At 47.4% G+C, this 14348-nt stretch overlaps 1 protein-coding gene across 2 annotated transcripts in view; it reads left to right on the top strand.

Moving 5' to 3' along the window:
• Positions 1 to 14348, top strand: part of LOC135249870 (arylsulfatase I-like) — a 22192-nt gene extending 7844 nt beyond the window's left edge. Inside the window, exons 2-3 of one of the 2 annotated variants that reach the window (XM_064325534.1) lie at positions 7487 to 7626; positions 9931 to 14348. In XM_064325534.1, coding sequence (XP_064181604.1) covers positions 7487 to 7626; positions 9931 to 11326 — 1536 coding nt within the window. In that variant the 3' untranslated portion in view covers positions 11327 to 14348. Of the gene's footprint in view, positions 1 to 6950; positions 7627 to 9930 lie in introns of those variants that run through there. The other variant, XM_064325533.1, reaches the window with a different exon arrangement.

Genomic DNA, 14348 nt, shown 5'->3' with positions numbered 1-14348 from the left:
CAGATTTACCGGCAAACTGGCGCGGATGAGAAAGGGGGTAGTGTTCGCGCGCACGAGCACGAGCGGCCGCGTTTAATAACGGAATTTCTTCCGCTGCCAAGGGCAACGTCTGCTGCAGACGCAGCACCACACCACACTCGGTCGTCTTTTCATCTAATTATCCTCTTCCATGAAAGATCGCCCCCCTCGCTTTCCCACTTCTCTCCTGAAAAAGAGAGAATTTCTTGGTACCAGGTAGCACAGAACCGCCAGTGTGTCTGAGGTGTACCGTAAAAGTTCGACACTTTGGTGGTTTTAAAATTTATATCACTGATGCTGACTCAGTTCCTCCCTTCCCCCAATATCAACACCTTCAAAAACAAGCTGTTTTTATTGAGCTTATTTCCAGTAATGTCCCACAGAAGCAATTATCAAATAACACTAATGATTCAAGCATGTCCTTTTCAGGGGACGAAGATTAGTCTGGCTGCCAGAACACTCCCACCTCCCCAGCACCTGCACACCGGGGAATGGCCAGAATGCTTTGGCACGGCTTTCAGACGAGATTGTGCCCCATTTTTTTCGAACTAGACGACCGCTTTTGCGCAGAACCTCAGGGTCTTGTACAGAGGACTCATTGTGGAGGTCCGGAGGTCTGCTTGTAATAATCCTTCAGCGGGCAATATAATGACCCATTGACTCGTGTGAGGGGAAGGGGGGATATAGAGAGAAAGAAGAAAGGAAGCCAGATCCACACAGAGGAGGAGTGAATTCATTTTTTGTCCCCTGTAGGGGACGTGAGTCTCCGGTCTTATTCTCAAAAACCATATATTTTTACTAATCTCATCTGGATTCTACACTGCAAGGGACATTCAATAAAACAAATGATTTTTTTGAAAGATATATTCACCGCAAGGTTTTTGCGTACCCAAGACTCCTGTATTAGGCCGATGTCAAAACATTTAAATATTTTTTTTCGGGCCAGGTCTCAGGAGGATAAGTGTGTGGTGTCTGTCTTTGTGAGTGTGTTTACCCACGTCTTAGTGTGTGTGACGGCGTGTGTAGGCAGGGTACAAGGCTTCAGTCTTCAGTCCTAGCAGTTGTGGTTTCCTCCTCCACAGACACCACCAGCCCACATCTAGGTTTGAGTCACTGCGGTGGAGTAATCCGCCCGGGTTTTCTCCTGTGAATGTCTTTTTTTCATCACTTTACAGCGCCAGTCATTCACACTGAGGTGACTGCTCATCATACAGAGAAGGTTCTAGACTGAAATGTTACTAGAGAGAGAGAGATGTATAGATAGATAGAGAGAGAGAGAGGTGGGGGGGGGGGGAGTATGAAAATGGCTATGGCATTCAGGGTACAATATGGGTGGACTTGGGTGGATGAGTTGAGTTAGGCACTTAATTCTGACCTGAACACCTTCCTGTCCTCATGAGGCTATCCGCAAAGGATTCTGGGTGGGTCCATCCTGTGGTCTCACAGTGCTCATAAAGTAGGAATGAGTCAGACGTGATGTCACCATACCCTGCAGGTAGCCTGTTGCCCCCGGTAATCATCCACCAGTCACCATCAACATTGTTCTGTTTGTTCTCACAAATGTATCTCCTGATTGGCCGAGCTCCTCTCTGGATTCTGATTGACATATGGTAACCATAGAGCTTTCTGTGGTGTGGTCTTCTGCTGGGCATGGAGGGGAAAACTAGCTTGATCCACCACCAGGTGGACCTGGTTTCGACCGGTCAGAACCAGTCTGCAGAAGAGATATGATATCCTCATAAAACACACAAACACACGCACACACACACACACACACAACCACCTCTTAAATCAATACTTATTTTGAAACATGGGTTATTTATTTGCCCTTTCCTGCTTCAAGGTATGTATAATTAGATATGAGAAAAATTAGAATCTGCCACAAAGTTTACTGGGCATCAAGACTTGGCACTTACTCGACAATGAAAATAGTAAAATTATATTTATAATAGCAGAGCAAGATAAAAATAAATGCTGCAAACTTGAAATATATTAAAAGATGCCCAATAAATATAAAGTTTTTAAAAAGATGCCCTCCACAATCCAATGAATATTTACAGTAGATTTTTGGAAGGCCAGGGGTAACAATGTTTTTTATTTGCTTAGTGGAAACCAATGTATCCATAAAACTATTCCTGGGTTTATGAAGACATTTCGTAAGGTTGTACACACACACACAGGCAGACAGACATGTGCACACGCACATGTACACACACACACACACACAAGCAAACACAAACATACAACATATTCTCATGCAGTGTCAATGAGGGTGCGTTAAATTAATCAATTTGAGAGTTGGCGGGCATCTGCTAACCGAGAAATAAAAATTTAACAGCAGTCCAAAATAAATGAACCGTAGGTAATATATTAAGTGTGGATACTAGAGAGCCCAGGGAACCAATTTCTTTATGCTTTTTAAAGCAATTACCCAAACAAAAAACTACGAAACCCGTTCAATAAGAAACTTTTTTATTATTTAAAAAAATAAACTTTTAATAAAGCAGGTGTGGTAATAAAGTTATATGTCCATGACAAATATGTATGACTAATGCAAGTGTACTAAATTTAGCGTGTGCTGAATTTTATGGCTTCCATTCGATCGGGAACCATGAGTATGTAGATTGCAGAGGTGGAAAATTCAGGTTCTAAAAAGTAAAATTCCTCTCCAGTATTTTGCTCCAATCCCTTGGATTTCCTGATTAAATCAGAACTAATTTGTTAAATCAGCTGGCTGAGTTTATGGTTAAAAGAAAGTTATGGCAGGACATTTACTTTCTGACCCCTGGGCTTTCCACCACTGGTGGACTCTTTAGCCAGTTCATGACTTAAATTTTGGGGAGCACAACAAGGACTGATCCATTTCAGGAGTTTGTGCCAACTTCTGCTCTTAATTATTTAAGTGGCTCAATCACAGTATCTTGGTCCGGCATTTGCATAAGCACCAGCTACAGTGGCAGACTGCAAGTGTATTCTAAGGATTTTACCATGCACAATTACAGGAGTGAAACAGCATAGTTTATAGAGCTGTCAGAGAACTAAACCTAAAGGTAATTGGTTAGAACAAAAACCAGCTGGCAGACTTGCCATCCAGGACTGGAGTGGTGCACCCCTAACTTAAACTGGAAATTTAAACTGAAATGGCCCCCTGGCAGGCCTCAGGAAATTTGGCCGTCCAGGACTTGAATTTGATATCCCTTCTTTTAATGGCTGACTTGCTGCTCACCGCCTGCTCACACAGAGCTTTTGATTCAGCACATAGTTTGCTTATAGTGAGTCAACTGGGAGCAGTGGTTTCCAACCCTGTTCCTGGAGAGCTACCATCCTGTAGGTTTTCACTCCAAACCTGACAAAGCACACCTCATTCAACAACTACAGCAGGGCTGTCCAACCCTGTTCCTGGACACCTACCGTCCTGTAAGTTTTTTGGGGGAGAAAAGAAATGACACACAATCCCTGCCACGTGTAAGCCACTTAAAGGCTTTACGACCGCACAGCCTTGCAAGTGAGACTCAACTCCAATTCGAAGCCTCTTTCAACCATTTTCTCTCAAGCTTCAAATATAAATAGCTCTCTGCCTTGCAAATAAACAAAACTTTAGTGGCGTGGAAGACCTACTGTTTCTGAGCTTCATTGCTGAACCTGAGAAACCGCTCCTCAGGAATGGCCGAAGACCTGGGCGATGAAGCCATTTTGTTTTCTTGGCGAGAGGCCTTCTGGAGGCTAAACGAGAGGCCACGCGATTGGCTGCTCAGGTCACATGACCAACACATCCCTCAGGGGTTATTTCCGCAATTCTCGGAAGCACGTTGCCGTTCTCTCGCAGAGCGCCACGTGTCCGTTTGTGCCGTGGGGGGAACGAAAGGGCTTCAGGTAATTTGGTTTACAGCACACTGAAAATTACGTGGGACTTCCTTTCATTGTCCCCAGCAGAGCAACTGACCCCAAGAAATGTGTGAAATTAAAGATGGGCTCTTTAAAAACTAATGCAACAAAGGTGAAAGGTGGCTTTTTTTCCCTCCTGAACATGCCCTCTTAATATTAAAATCACCTATACTTCCTGTTTTTGAATTCACTGTGTCACGTCACACCCGTTTCCATGTCACATGACATGCTTACAAACTCTGTATAGAACACCTATCGGCTGTGGTCTTTCAAGAGGCAAACACTGTAGATAATTTAGCCAATTTGCATTTCACGCATAAATAATTGCATCCAGTGTCAAGAAGTAATTATGTTTCACCCCTTCTAAAATAATGACTTTGATATGATTCAGAGGACAGTATGAATCATGCTTATCCAGGGAATTTTGAAAGCCAACTAGAAAACAGGGGCTGTTCGCGAACCAATTATACATGATACCATTTAACTAATTTGCTGGCTCATATATTGGTGGCATGTACACAGACACACGCGATCCTGTGGAATGCGTAACTAGAAGAATGCGATACATGTCTTCAGAGAAATTTCCTTCATTTAAATGTAAAAGAGTTCAGAAGTGTGGCAGAAGGACCACTTCATTTGCTGCAGTCCACCAGCTGAATCATTACTAACCTGCTTAATGGCCTGTGGCTGAACAGCTAATTTGGATACTGAGCAGGTTTACTTTGTTTTTGTTTACTTAAAAGAAACACTGCCTCTATGTAGATGTCAAAACGTAAAAGTTTGCAAGAAAATTATGCCCCACCCCACTAGCAAACAGGATGAAAGGTTAATTTGGAATGTTGGCCACGGTCAACATTCTATAGAGAACATGACCACTCCGTCCTCTCTCCTTGCCTGCTCTCCGTTCCAGCGTTTGTGTAATCAGGCCGAGATCTGACCTTTTCCTTTTTAGAGCACGACACCCGCGGCCAAGCCAGGTGCTCAACCTCCCCACCACCAAAAACAGAGAAAACAACTCTACCAAACAAGCAATACAACCCTTATTTATTTCTGCCGAGAAGCTGCTCAGACCACAAGTTCAGAGTGGCACAGCTCCAACTCTGGCTACGGGCATTAATTCATTAATGAATTAAATTAGCTGTGTCAGCGTATTCAGCCCTGGTCACTTGAGTTTAAACCCTTCCATCTGGATTTCCTTTTTTTTTCTGTTTCTAAAATGATGTTTGTGCCTAGACTATACGCCACTATCACGCCAAATATCTGAAGTCCCCAAAGATGCAATCTGTCCTCTAAAATGAACTACAGTAGTTCGTTTCACATTTTTTCCCCTCTGAAATGACCTGAGAACACTGCCAAATCACCACGGGTGTGTAAACACATTTTAGTGCACGTCTGATGCTTACAAAATATGCCCCTCGCAAACTAAACGGTCTTGTAAAGAAATTTGACTAAAGCCCTGGTTGTTAAACTCGGCCTTGAAACTCACGCCGCAGCGGGGTGCCCTGCAGTGCCCCAGTGTCCTCTCCAGTAAACAATCAATCCGTTGAACCGCAATTCCCTCCTCTGTCAAAGTCAGCTGGCCCTCGTAATCACAGGTTTGGGGTTCGCAACACCGCGGCGATTGTATCGTGCCTCAAGAGATACCATTCCGAGCAATCTGTAAGTTGCACTTAGACACCCGCGCGCAGATGTTATCGGGAGCGCTCATGAACGCCATACTTCTTCGAGAAACACGCTCGTGAAACACGGTCTTCCGTTCATCATCAGCGCTCAAGTGTGCCTAGAACAACAGCAATAAAGAAGCTTTTGTGAACCAGGAGTTTTGGAGAACACTCGCCACCTCTGTGTTGATGTCCCACGAGGGCCCCAGTGCCGACGGGGGCATGTTTTGGTACGACAGGGGTCCCCTTGGTGCACCCTGAATTATAAGGCTCGCACACATAAACGTTTCACTGCAGGTTCAGAATCTCCACAGAACCGGCGTTCAAATGCTACTCTCCTCGGCAAAGCGCACGTCCATCAAACTGCACTCCTTACTGGTTCTTGTTATGGACAGCCTAGGACACAAGTAAACACACGAAACCTCATGAATTATACGTGGTTAAAGGGATTAATGATGAACTGTAGCGTATATTAGCATAGCATTAGCTGCAGCATTACTAATTGATATTTTAGTTGCTGGATGTGCAGCTTGGGTGCTTCTCACCTAGCTGAGGTGAGAATGCCAAATACAGTCGCTCAAATATTTTCAACAACACAGGACTTAAAGTCAATAATATCTCTATGCTAACATGAACTTACTGGAGTACTTCAGTAGCCTACCGCAGCATCTTTCCCCTTTTTAGAAAATAGGAAATCCATCTATCAGAAAAAAACAGACGCAGTATTTGTATTGAAATGTGTATGCATGTATTTATATTTTTCAAATGCATATTTATAAAGTAGCCTAAGAAACTTTCAGCGCGCTGAAAATAGTTGACAACAGACATGCTTCTTTTTTCAGGGAGAAATTTAACCCTTCTGTATTCTGCTGTTTACTGTTCTGGATGTGTACAGGATGTGTTTTTCAAACTGTTTATCGTATAAATTCATCAAAATAATTTTTCTTCTTAAACGCACTGGTTATAGATGAATGCAATCATTTTGGTATTTGTTCAAAGTTCTAATATCGATTGGTGTAGCTACGAGGTAACTATAAACAGTGCTGTAATTTACGAAAAGGAAAAAGGTAGAAAATAAAAACTGAACACGACTAGGAAACGGTCTTTAGAAAAAAGAAACGGTTTATTACCGTTTAGGGGCACTGGGCAACAGTTTTATTGCGCTAAGGGTTGCCGTTTAGTGCGCAGCACGCACAACAGCTGTTGGAATGATGAAGAGTCAAGCTATTCCCTTTTTTAACGTTTCGAGTCTGCGTGTGTGTCGTAGATTTTCTTAACGTCTTATTTCAATTGGCTGGTGTGTATTCAGTCGGGCGGGGTTAATATAAACACAAAGAGGGGGGGAAAAACGTTCTGAAGGAGTTTTTGAGAACTAAGAAGTTACTCTCGCGGAGAGCTTAGAAGTGTAGCTTGTAGTAACTTGTTTCACCGCTGGGTAAACGGGACCGCTCGGATGCGCAGTGGTCCAGTGAATTAAATTGATGGTCCTGAGGTCTGAATCGCGTATTACTGTAAGGACAACGGCTTGGCAGTATATGTCGTCTCTTCTCTTTAGTCAGAGTGGAGACGTTTTGAATGGTAATTGACTATTCTAAAATATTTCAAGAACATTTTTTTCCTTTTCTAGACAGGAGTCTGCATCCAAATCAGATACCATTTTCTGATGGACTATTAATGCCAGCCAATATAATGCGTTTTGGCAGGTAGAGAAAATTGCATTTAGTTCCTTTTGAAGAGCCATGGCGGTCCATGCCCTTACTGGATTTTCGGTGGTCAGCTTGTTGAGTTTTGGTTACCTGTCCTGGAACTGGACAAACCCCAACCAGGTGGAGTACGAGCCAGTGTTGGACGGCAAGGACAAAGGGTCTCCGTTGACTCCCCGAAAACCCCCTCACATTATTTTTATTCTGACCGACGATCAGGGGTTTCATGACGTCGGCTACCACGGTTCTGACATCCGAACGCCGACGCTGGACAAGCTCGCGGCAGAGGGCGTGAAGCTGGAGAATTACTACATCCAGCCGATCTGCACGCCCTCGCGCAGTCAGCTGATCACAGGCAGGTAAGTTTTTTCATCCACCGACAGCGCTGCACCCGGGTAAAGTGATGCGCGTGCTCCTGCAGCCGAGATCTGTTTGAACAGTAAAATAATTAAATTATTATTCTATTTTTTTTAAATTGCCAACGCCCTATACGAATGAAAAAGTTGACTCGGACTAAGTTTAATTGAGTTTTATGTGGACATGTTATAGCCTACTATACATCAAACAGAGCAAACGTGCGCCACGTCCACCTCGTGCTCACCGTTCATCAACAAACTAGATATTATCCAGCACCATGTGAAGCCTGGCCTTGAAAACCCCCAGCGTTTCTGTACAAATAAGACTGAATTGAACTGTGTGTGTGCATGTGCATGCTTGTGTGTATGTGTGTGTGTATATATGCATGTACATGCTTGTGTGTGTGTGTGAATGTGCATGCTTGTGTGTCTGTGTGTGTGCATGTGCATGCTTGTGTGTGTGTGTGTGTGTGCATGTGCATGCTTGTGTGTGTATGTGTGTGTGCATGTGCATGCTTGTGTGTGTGTGCATGCTTGTGTGAGTGTGTTTGTGTGTGTGTGCATGCTTGTGTGTGTGTGTGTGTGTGTGTGCATGTGCATGCTTGTGTGTGTGTTTGTGTGCGTGTGCATGCTTGTGTGTATGTGTGTGTGTATATATGCATGTACATGCTTGTGTGTGTGTGTGTGAATGTGCATGCTTGTGTGTCTGTGTGTGTGCATGTGCATGCTTGTGTGTGTGTGTGTGTGTGTGTGCATGTGCATGCTTGTGTGTGTATGTGTGTGTGTGTGTGCATGCTTGTGTGAGTGTGTTTGTGTGTGTGTGTGTGTGTGTGCATGCTTGTGTGTGTGTTTGTGTGTGCGTGTGCATGCTTGTGTGTGTGTGTTTGTGTGTGCATGCTTGTGTGTGTGTGTTTGTGTGTGTGTGTGCGTCTGTGTGTGAGTAGGGCAGGAATGGGGTGAGCTGGGGTCACTGGTTAGTGCTCTCAGTCGTCCTCTCAGTGAATGTGTGTCTTGTGGAACAGAAGTTGGCTGGGATGTTTACTCTGGGGTTGGGTCCGTGGAGGTTTCCCCCCAAGCGGGTAACGGCTGTTCCTCCATCCAGGATAACTGCTGCATGATGTCATCAAGACCTTGCTGTGTCATTGAAAGTGTATTTCGTGGGTGGCAGTGAGGTGTAGCGGTTAGGGGCCTGGCCTCGCAAACCGAAGGTCGCTGGTTTGATTCCCAGGTAGGATGCTGCCCTTGAGCCAGGTGCTAAACCTGAATGGCTTCAGTAATATATTCAGCTGTATCAATGGATACTATGTAAAATGATGGTGGCTGAGTGTAATGGTTTGTCTTTGAGGAGACCACCAGGACCGGAAGGTCACGACACGGCAGTGAGGACTTTCACACAGCACGCCATCTTGTGTGTGTTTATTTGCCGAGTGAATGGGCTCATTAAAGCAGCTTTAAACCTGCTGAATGAAGGCTCAACACTCTACAGAGAATCCTGTGAAAGAGTCACCAAAAAAAAAAAAAAGTCATTGACGTGGGGATTTAATTCAGAGCCGCGACGCTGATTGAATAGCTGACAGAGTTTCTCGCCGGGGAAAGTGTTCACATCAAGGCTGCTGAGTGATTGCCAAGGTTTTTTTGACATCCAAGTAAACATTGTTATTTACTTTTTCACAAGTGTCTGCTAAGGGCATTTGTCTGGTTTTAAAAGCATCAACCATTTCTTTATGCACCTCTTATCCTGGCAAGACTACCGGTTGGTGTGCACGTGTGTAGCGTTTTAGCACGTTGTCGTTGGGAAATGTACGACACGAGCAGCAGTGGGTGGTTTCCCGGCTAGGACAGGGGTAAAAAAGAAGGGGTGTTTTTGTACCCCTGTTTCCTCCTGTGGTCCAAAGACATGCAGTCTGCCTACTGAATTGCCCACCATTTTTACATTTTATTTTTTATTGATTTTTAGTTATGTTATTGCCTCTTTTACTTTTTTTGTATTTCTTTTAATACTTTTTAATGGCTTTTATGTTCTTAATTCATCTGTTCTTTCAATTCATTGTGGCACTTTGCATTGAACGTAGGTGTATGAAATGTCCCATATAAATAAAGGATGATGATGATGATGAAGATGATGATGATGCAATCTTGGCTCGTGCACTGCGGTGTGCAAAGAAGCAGACACTTGGAGTTGGAGTGATGACCTGCACAACGGTAGTTCTCCAAGAACAGGGTTGGGACCCACTGGCCTATAGAATGTCATGCCATGAGTGCACTGCATTTATGTAAAAGGTTTCCCCCCCTCCCCCTTCTGTCCAGGTACCAGATCCACACGGGACTGCAGCACTCCATAATCCGCCCCCGGCAGCCCAACTGCCTGCCCCTGGACCAGGTGACCCTGCCCCAAAAACTGCAGGAGGCGGGCTACGCCACCCACATGGTGGGCAAGTGGCACCTGGGCTTCTACAAGCGGGAGTGCCTGCCCACGCGGCGCGGGTTCGACACCTACTTCGGCTCCCTGACGGGCAGCGTGGACTACTACACCTACGACTCGTGCGACGGGCCGGGCATGTGCGGCTACGACCTGCACGAGGGGGAGGGCGTGGCCTGGGGCCGGGGGGGCAAGTACTCCACCCACCTCTACACCCAGCGGGTGCGCAAGATCCTGGCCGCCCACGATCCCCGCCGGCCCGTCTTCATCTTCCTGTCCTTCCAGGCGGTGCACACGCCCCTGCAGTCCCCGAAGGAGTACCTGCACCAGTACCGGGACGTTGTGAACGTGGCCCGCCGCAGGTACGCCGCCATGGTGTCCGCGGTGGACGAGGCGGTGCGCAACGTCACCTACGCCCTGCGCAAGTACGGCTTCTACCGGGACAGCGTCCTCGTCTTCTCCACCGACAACGGCGGCCAGCCCTTCGCCGGCGGGAGCAACTGGCCCCTGCGGGGGCGCAAGGGCACGTACTGGGAGGGGGGCATCCGCGGGGTGGGGTTCGTCCACAGCCCCCTGCTCCGGCGGCGGCGGAGGGTGAGCCGAGCGCTGGTGCACATCACCGACTGGTACCCGACGCTGGTGGCGCTGGCCGGGGGCAACGTGTCGGCCAGCGACGGGCTGGACGGGTACGACGTGTGGCCGGCGCTCAGCGAGGGCAAGGAGTCGCCGCGGCGGGAGATCCTGCACAACATCGACCCGCTCTACAACCACGCCAAGCACGGGTCGTGGCAGGACGGCTTCCGCCTGTGGAACACGGCGGTGCAGGCGTCCATCCGCTCCGGCGACTGGAAGCTGCTGACGGGCGACCCGGGCTGCGGCGACTGGATCCCGCCGCAGACGCTGGCGGGGTTCCCCGGGAGCTGGTGGGACCTGGAGCGCCGCACGCAGGCCGCACGCAAGTCCGTCTGGCTCTTCAACATCACCGGCGACCCCTACGAGCGCTACGACCAGGCCGACCAGCGGCCCGACGTGGTGCGGGAGCTGCTGGCCCGCCTGGCCCACTACAACCGCACCGCCATCCCCGTCCGGTACCCGGCGGAGGACCCCCGGGCCAACCCCGAACTGAACGGGGGCGCGTGGGGCCCCTGGGCGGGGGACGACGAGGAGGACGACTGGGACAGGTTCCACGACAAGAAGGGAAAGGCCAAGAGGAAGTGCAAGCGCTGCAAACTGAGGTCCTTCCACCGCAAACTCAACTCCGGGTTCATGTCCAACAGAATATAGCCTGGCAGCGTTTGGCACAAGCTCAGGCCCTGTCCAGCCCTGGTCCTGGATGGCCGAACGGTGTGTTGCTGGTTTTTACTTTCACCCATAATGACCCGCCAGTTCAGAACCAAGAGAACCAGGCGGGGCGAGTCAACTGTGTAATCAACTGCTTTAACTGACCCGTTAAATGGTGAGTAACTGGTGCGAAAACCAGTTTAAAGCCAGTGCGCCATCCAGCCCTCCAAGGCCAGGGCTGGGCAGCCCTGCACCAGGCCTCCCTCTAACTGCCCGACTTCTAACGAGCGACTTAAAGCACCGAACTGGGCTCTCAGAACGCAACCAGAACTTAAACACGAGCCGTTTTTTCCCCCGGTGCCGGCTGAGTGATCTTTACGGGTGGTTTTATCGTGGGAGGTGCACTTATTTCCACTGTTTACTTCACAACCCGGTCGCCTTTATTTGTAGATTGTGTACTCGGCTAGTCACGCCCGACCGACTTTACTGTCCGTCGGAGACAAAGAAATGGGATGTTTTGCTCTTGAGTGTCTTTAGCTGAGCGGCCATTTGAACATTGTGTTTTGTTTTTATTGATGTGTAAGCTAACAGAGTGTAAGATTTAATGTCCCGGAGGCAGTCATTGTGGGGACTCTTTCTAGGCTCTTTCTTGAATACCCCAAAATGAAGGAACAACAAACAAGTTCCCCCTGCTTTCGGACACAGGGCACAAAGCTGGTAACTTTTCCGACTTGTGTGATGCCTTTCGCCCATTGCTGCGACTGTTTATCCGAGTCCTGTCTTGACGCGTTGAGTTATGAGCCATTTGAATCGCAATCCCGCGCTGTGTACACAGGAAAGGTGAACACCAGGAATGCGTGTTTTAGCGACGTCACAACCGGAATATATGCCTTGAACATCTTGGCTCTTGTGATCTCGACAGGGTGGTATTTGTGGACCAAAGCGCTTTCAGCATTGTGCAGACCTGATCTGAGACGTTTTGTACAAGGTTAAAATGATGTTGAAAATATTGTGTAAGAAGCCACATAACATTACATTCCAATCTCTTAACATACGCTCTTATCCAAAAGCGGACGGAGGACATCAATGTTAGTCACAAGAAGTGTGATATCACCAAGAAGACATACGAAGGCCCATCTATAATCAATAAGTGTAAAGTTTTTTTTTTAAGTATATTATTTTATGGCCTTTTCAGCTTTATTGGACAGGATAATGTAGAGAGACAGGGAGAATGGGGAATGAGAGAGAGGGAGAGAGACATGCGACAAGAGTTGTGCAACCTGCTGACGTCGCAGTTTGCAGTGAGTGTATGGAGAGTGCTCTACAGGCTATGCCACGAGACCCCCCCCCCCAATAAGTGTACTGTTAACCTTAACACAGCTATGCCTATAGCATTATTATCCCAAAAGAAAATCCAAAAACTCCCATTAGCATTGTTGAGTGATGTATCCTTTATTAAATACTCTCCAGTAAAATTCAAACTGCATAAATGAGTGATGAGAGAATTTGGGGGACGTTGGGCAATATTGAGGGCATGAATTTTATGAGGCTTTTGCTAAACTAATAAACCGCGAATGGTCATAAAGTTTAACGTACTGTCTCTCATCGGAGAACCCTGTCAGTAGAGGGAGAGGAAAGGAATGTGCCTTTTTGACCTTTGACCCTGTGACCTTCTGGGTGGTCCCGGGCCCTCGCTGTTCCCGACGGGACACGCTATTGGACGGTGCAACGTGGGGGAAATTAAACTCTCGTGTTTTGGTTCTTGCCGACAGGAACGTTCTGGCAATATGCGCAGTTAGAAATGCCCGTTCTGCAGCTGTGGGGGGGATGAGTTGGATGGTGAAGGCTGCAGTTTGTCCTTAGCTGGCATTCCTTACCGCCCCCCCCCCCCCCTCCACCCCACACCCCCCTCCCCCCTCCCGCCCATACTTTTTGGAAACCTCAGCAGACACCGGCAGCCACAGACCGGTACAGGCCCCCAGGCTGTTTCATTTCATAACTGTGAAAACAGCCGTCTGTCTCCTGGACACATAACTTCACAGGGCCTCAAATGAAAACATATCAGGACGCAAAATGGCGGCCTTGTGTCCTATGAAAGCAACCACACCCCAGGCCCCCAAACAAAACAAAAAAAAAACTGTCCTCTTTTCAGCACTTTGTCACGCTCTGCTTTTCCCGCCCCTGTCTCGATTCCCCTCCCCCGCTCCAGTACAGGGCACGTCCAGTCAATTAAAAAACAAATCCTCATGTAGCACGTTGATCACAATACACTTCACTTCACGGCTGACGGCAGCCGAAAAACCCACACAAAAGCAAGCCTAGGGGCGGCGGTGGCTGGGAAAAACTCCCTGGATGCCGTGTAGGAATAAACCTTGAGAAGGACTAGACTCAACAAGGGGCAGTCCGTCCTTCTCTTACCGGGTCCTGGTGTGGGTTTGTGTTGCCCGACGTGGTCAGGTCAAAAAAAAGCCCAACTCACTGGATGACTGGTTGTGGTTCGACAGATAAAGGAGGTGGTCCTGACCAGGGAGGAAGGGACTTCCCCCACCTGTGGGAGGTGGATAACAGAACAAGACAAACAAAAACAGGGCTGAACTGCTGAAAAGAGGGACTTGAATGCTTTTGTCTGATTCTCATTGCAGCATACTGGAGTGGAGTTATTACCCAGCTACTGTATGACAACGGCAGGAAATCTCAATACAGTGTCATTATCGTTAGGCCACAGGCCTCAAGTTTGGTCTACCTAGACTCACCTGTCATTCTGCAAATGTGATTGGCAAGGTGCCTGTTTTGCATCACATAGCAAATCTTCTTTGACCCGATGGGTTATTTATTGAATTAACACTGCCTGTGGCTTAGGGTCAAATGCTCTCCATTCTCTGAGTCGGGATCCACTCCAGGTTTCTTTCTGGCCACTGTCACTCTTGGCTTGCTTTTGGAAGCCTAGACCAAAAATCTGTCTGTAAAGTGTTTTTTTGAGACCTTTATGAAATTTGCTATACAAATAAAACTAAATTGAACTGAA

This window comes from Anguilla rostrata, chromosome 3 (assembly GCF_018555375.3).
Source record: "Anguilla rostrata isolate EN2019 chromosome 3, ASM1855537v3, whole genome shotgun sequence".
NCBI lineage: Eukaryota > Metazoa > Chordata > Actinopteri > Anguilliformes > Anguillidae > Anguilla > Anguilla rostrata.
This window is presented reverse-complemented; position numbering and strand designations above follow the sequence as displayed.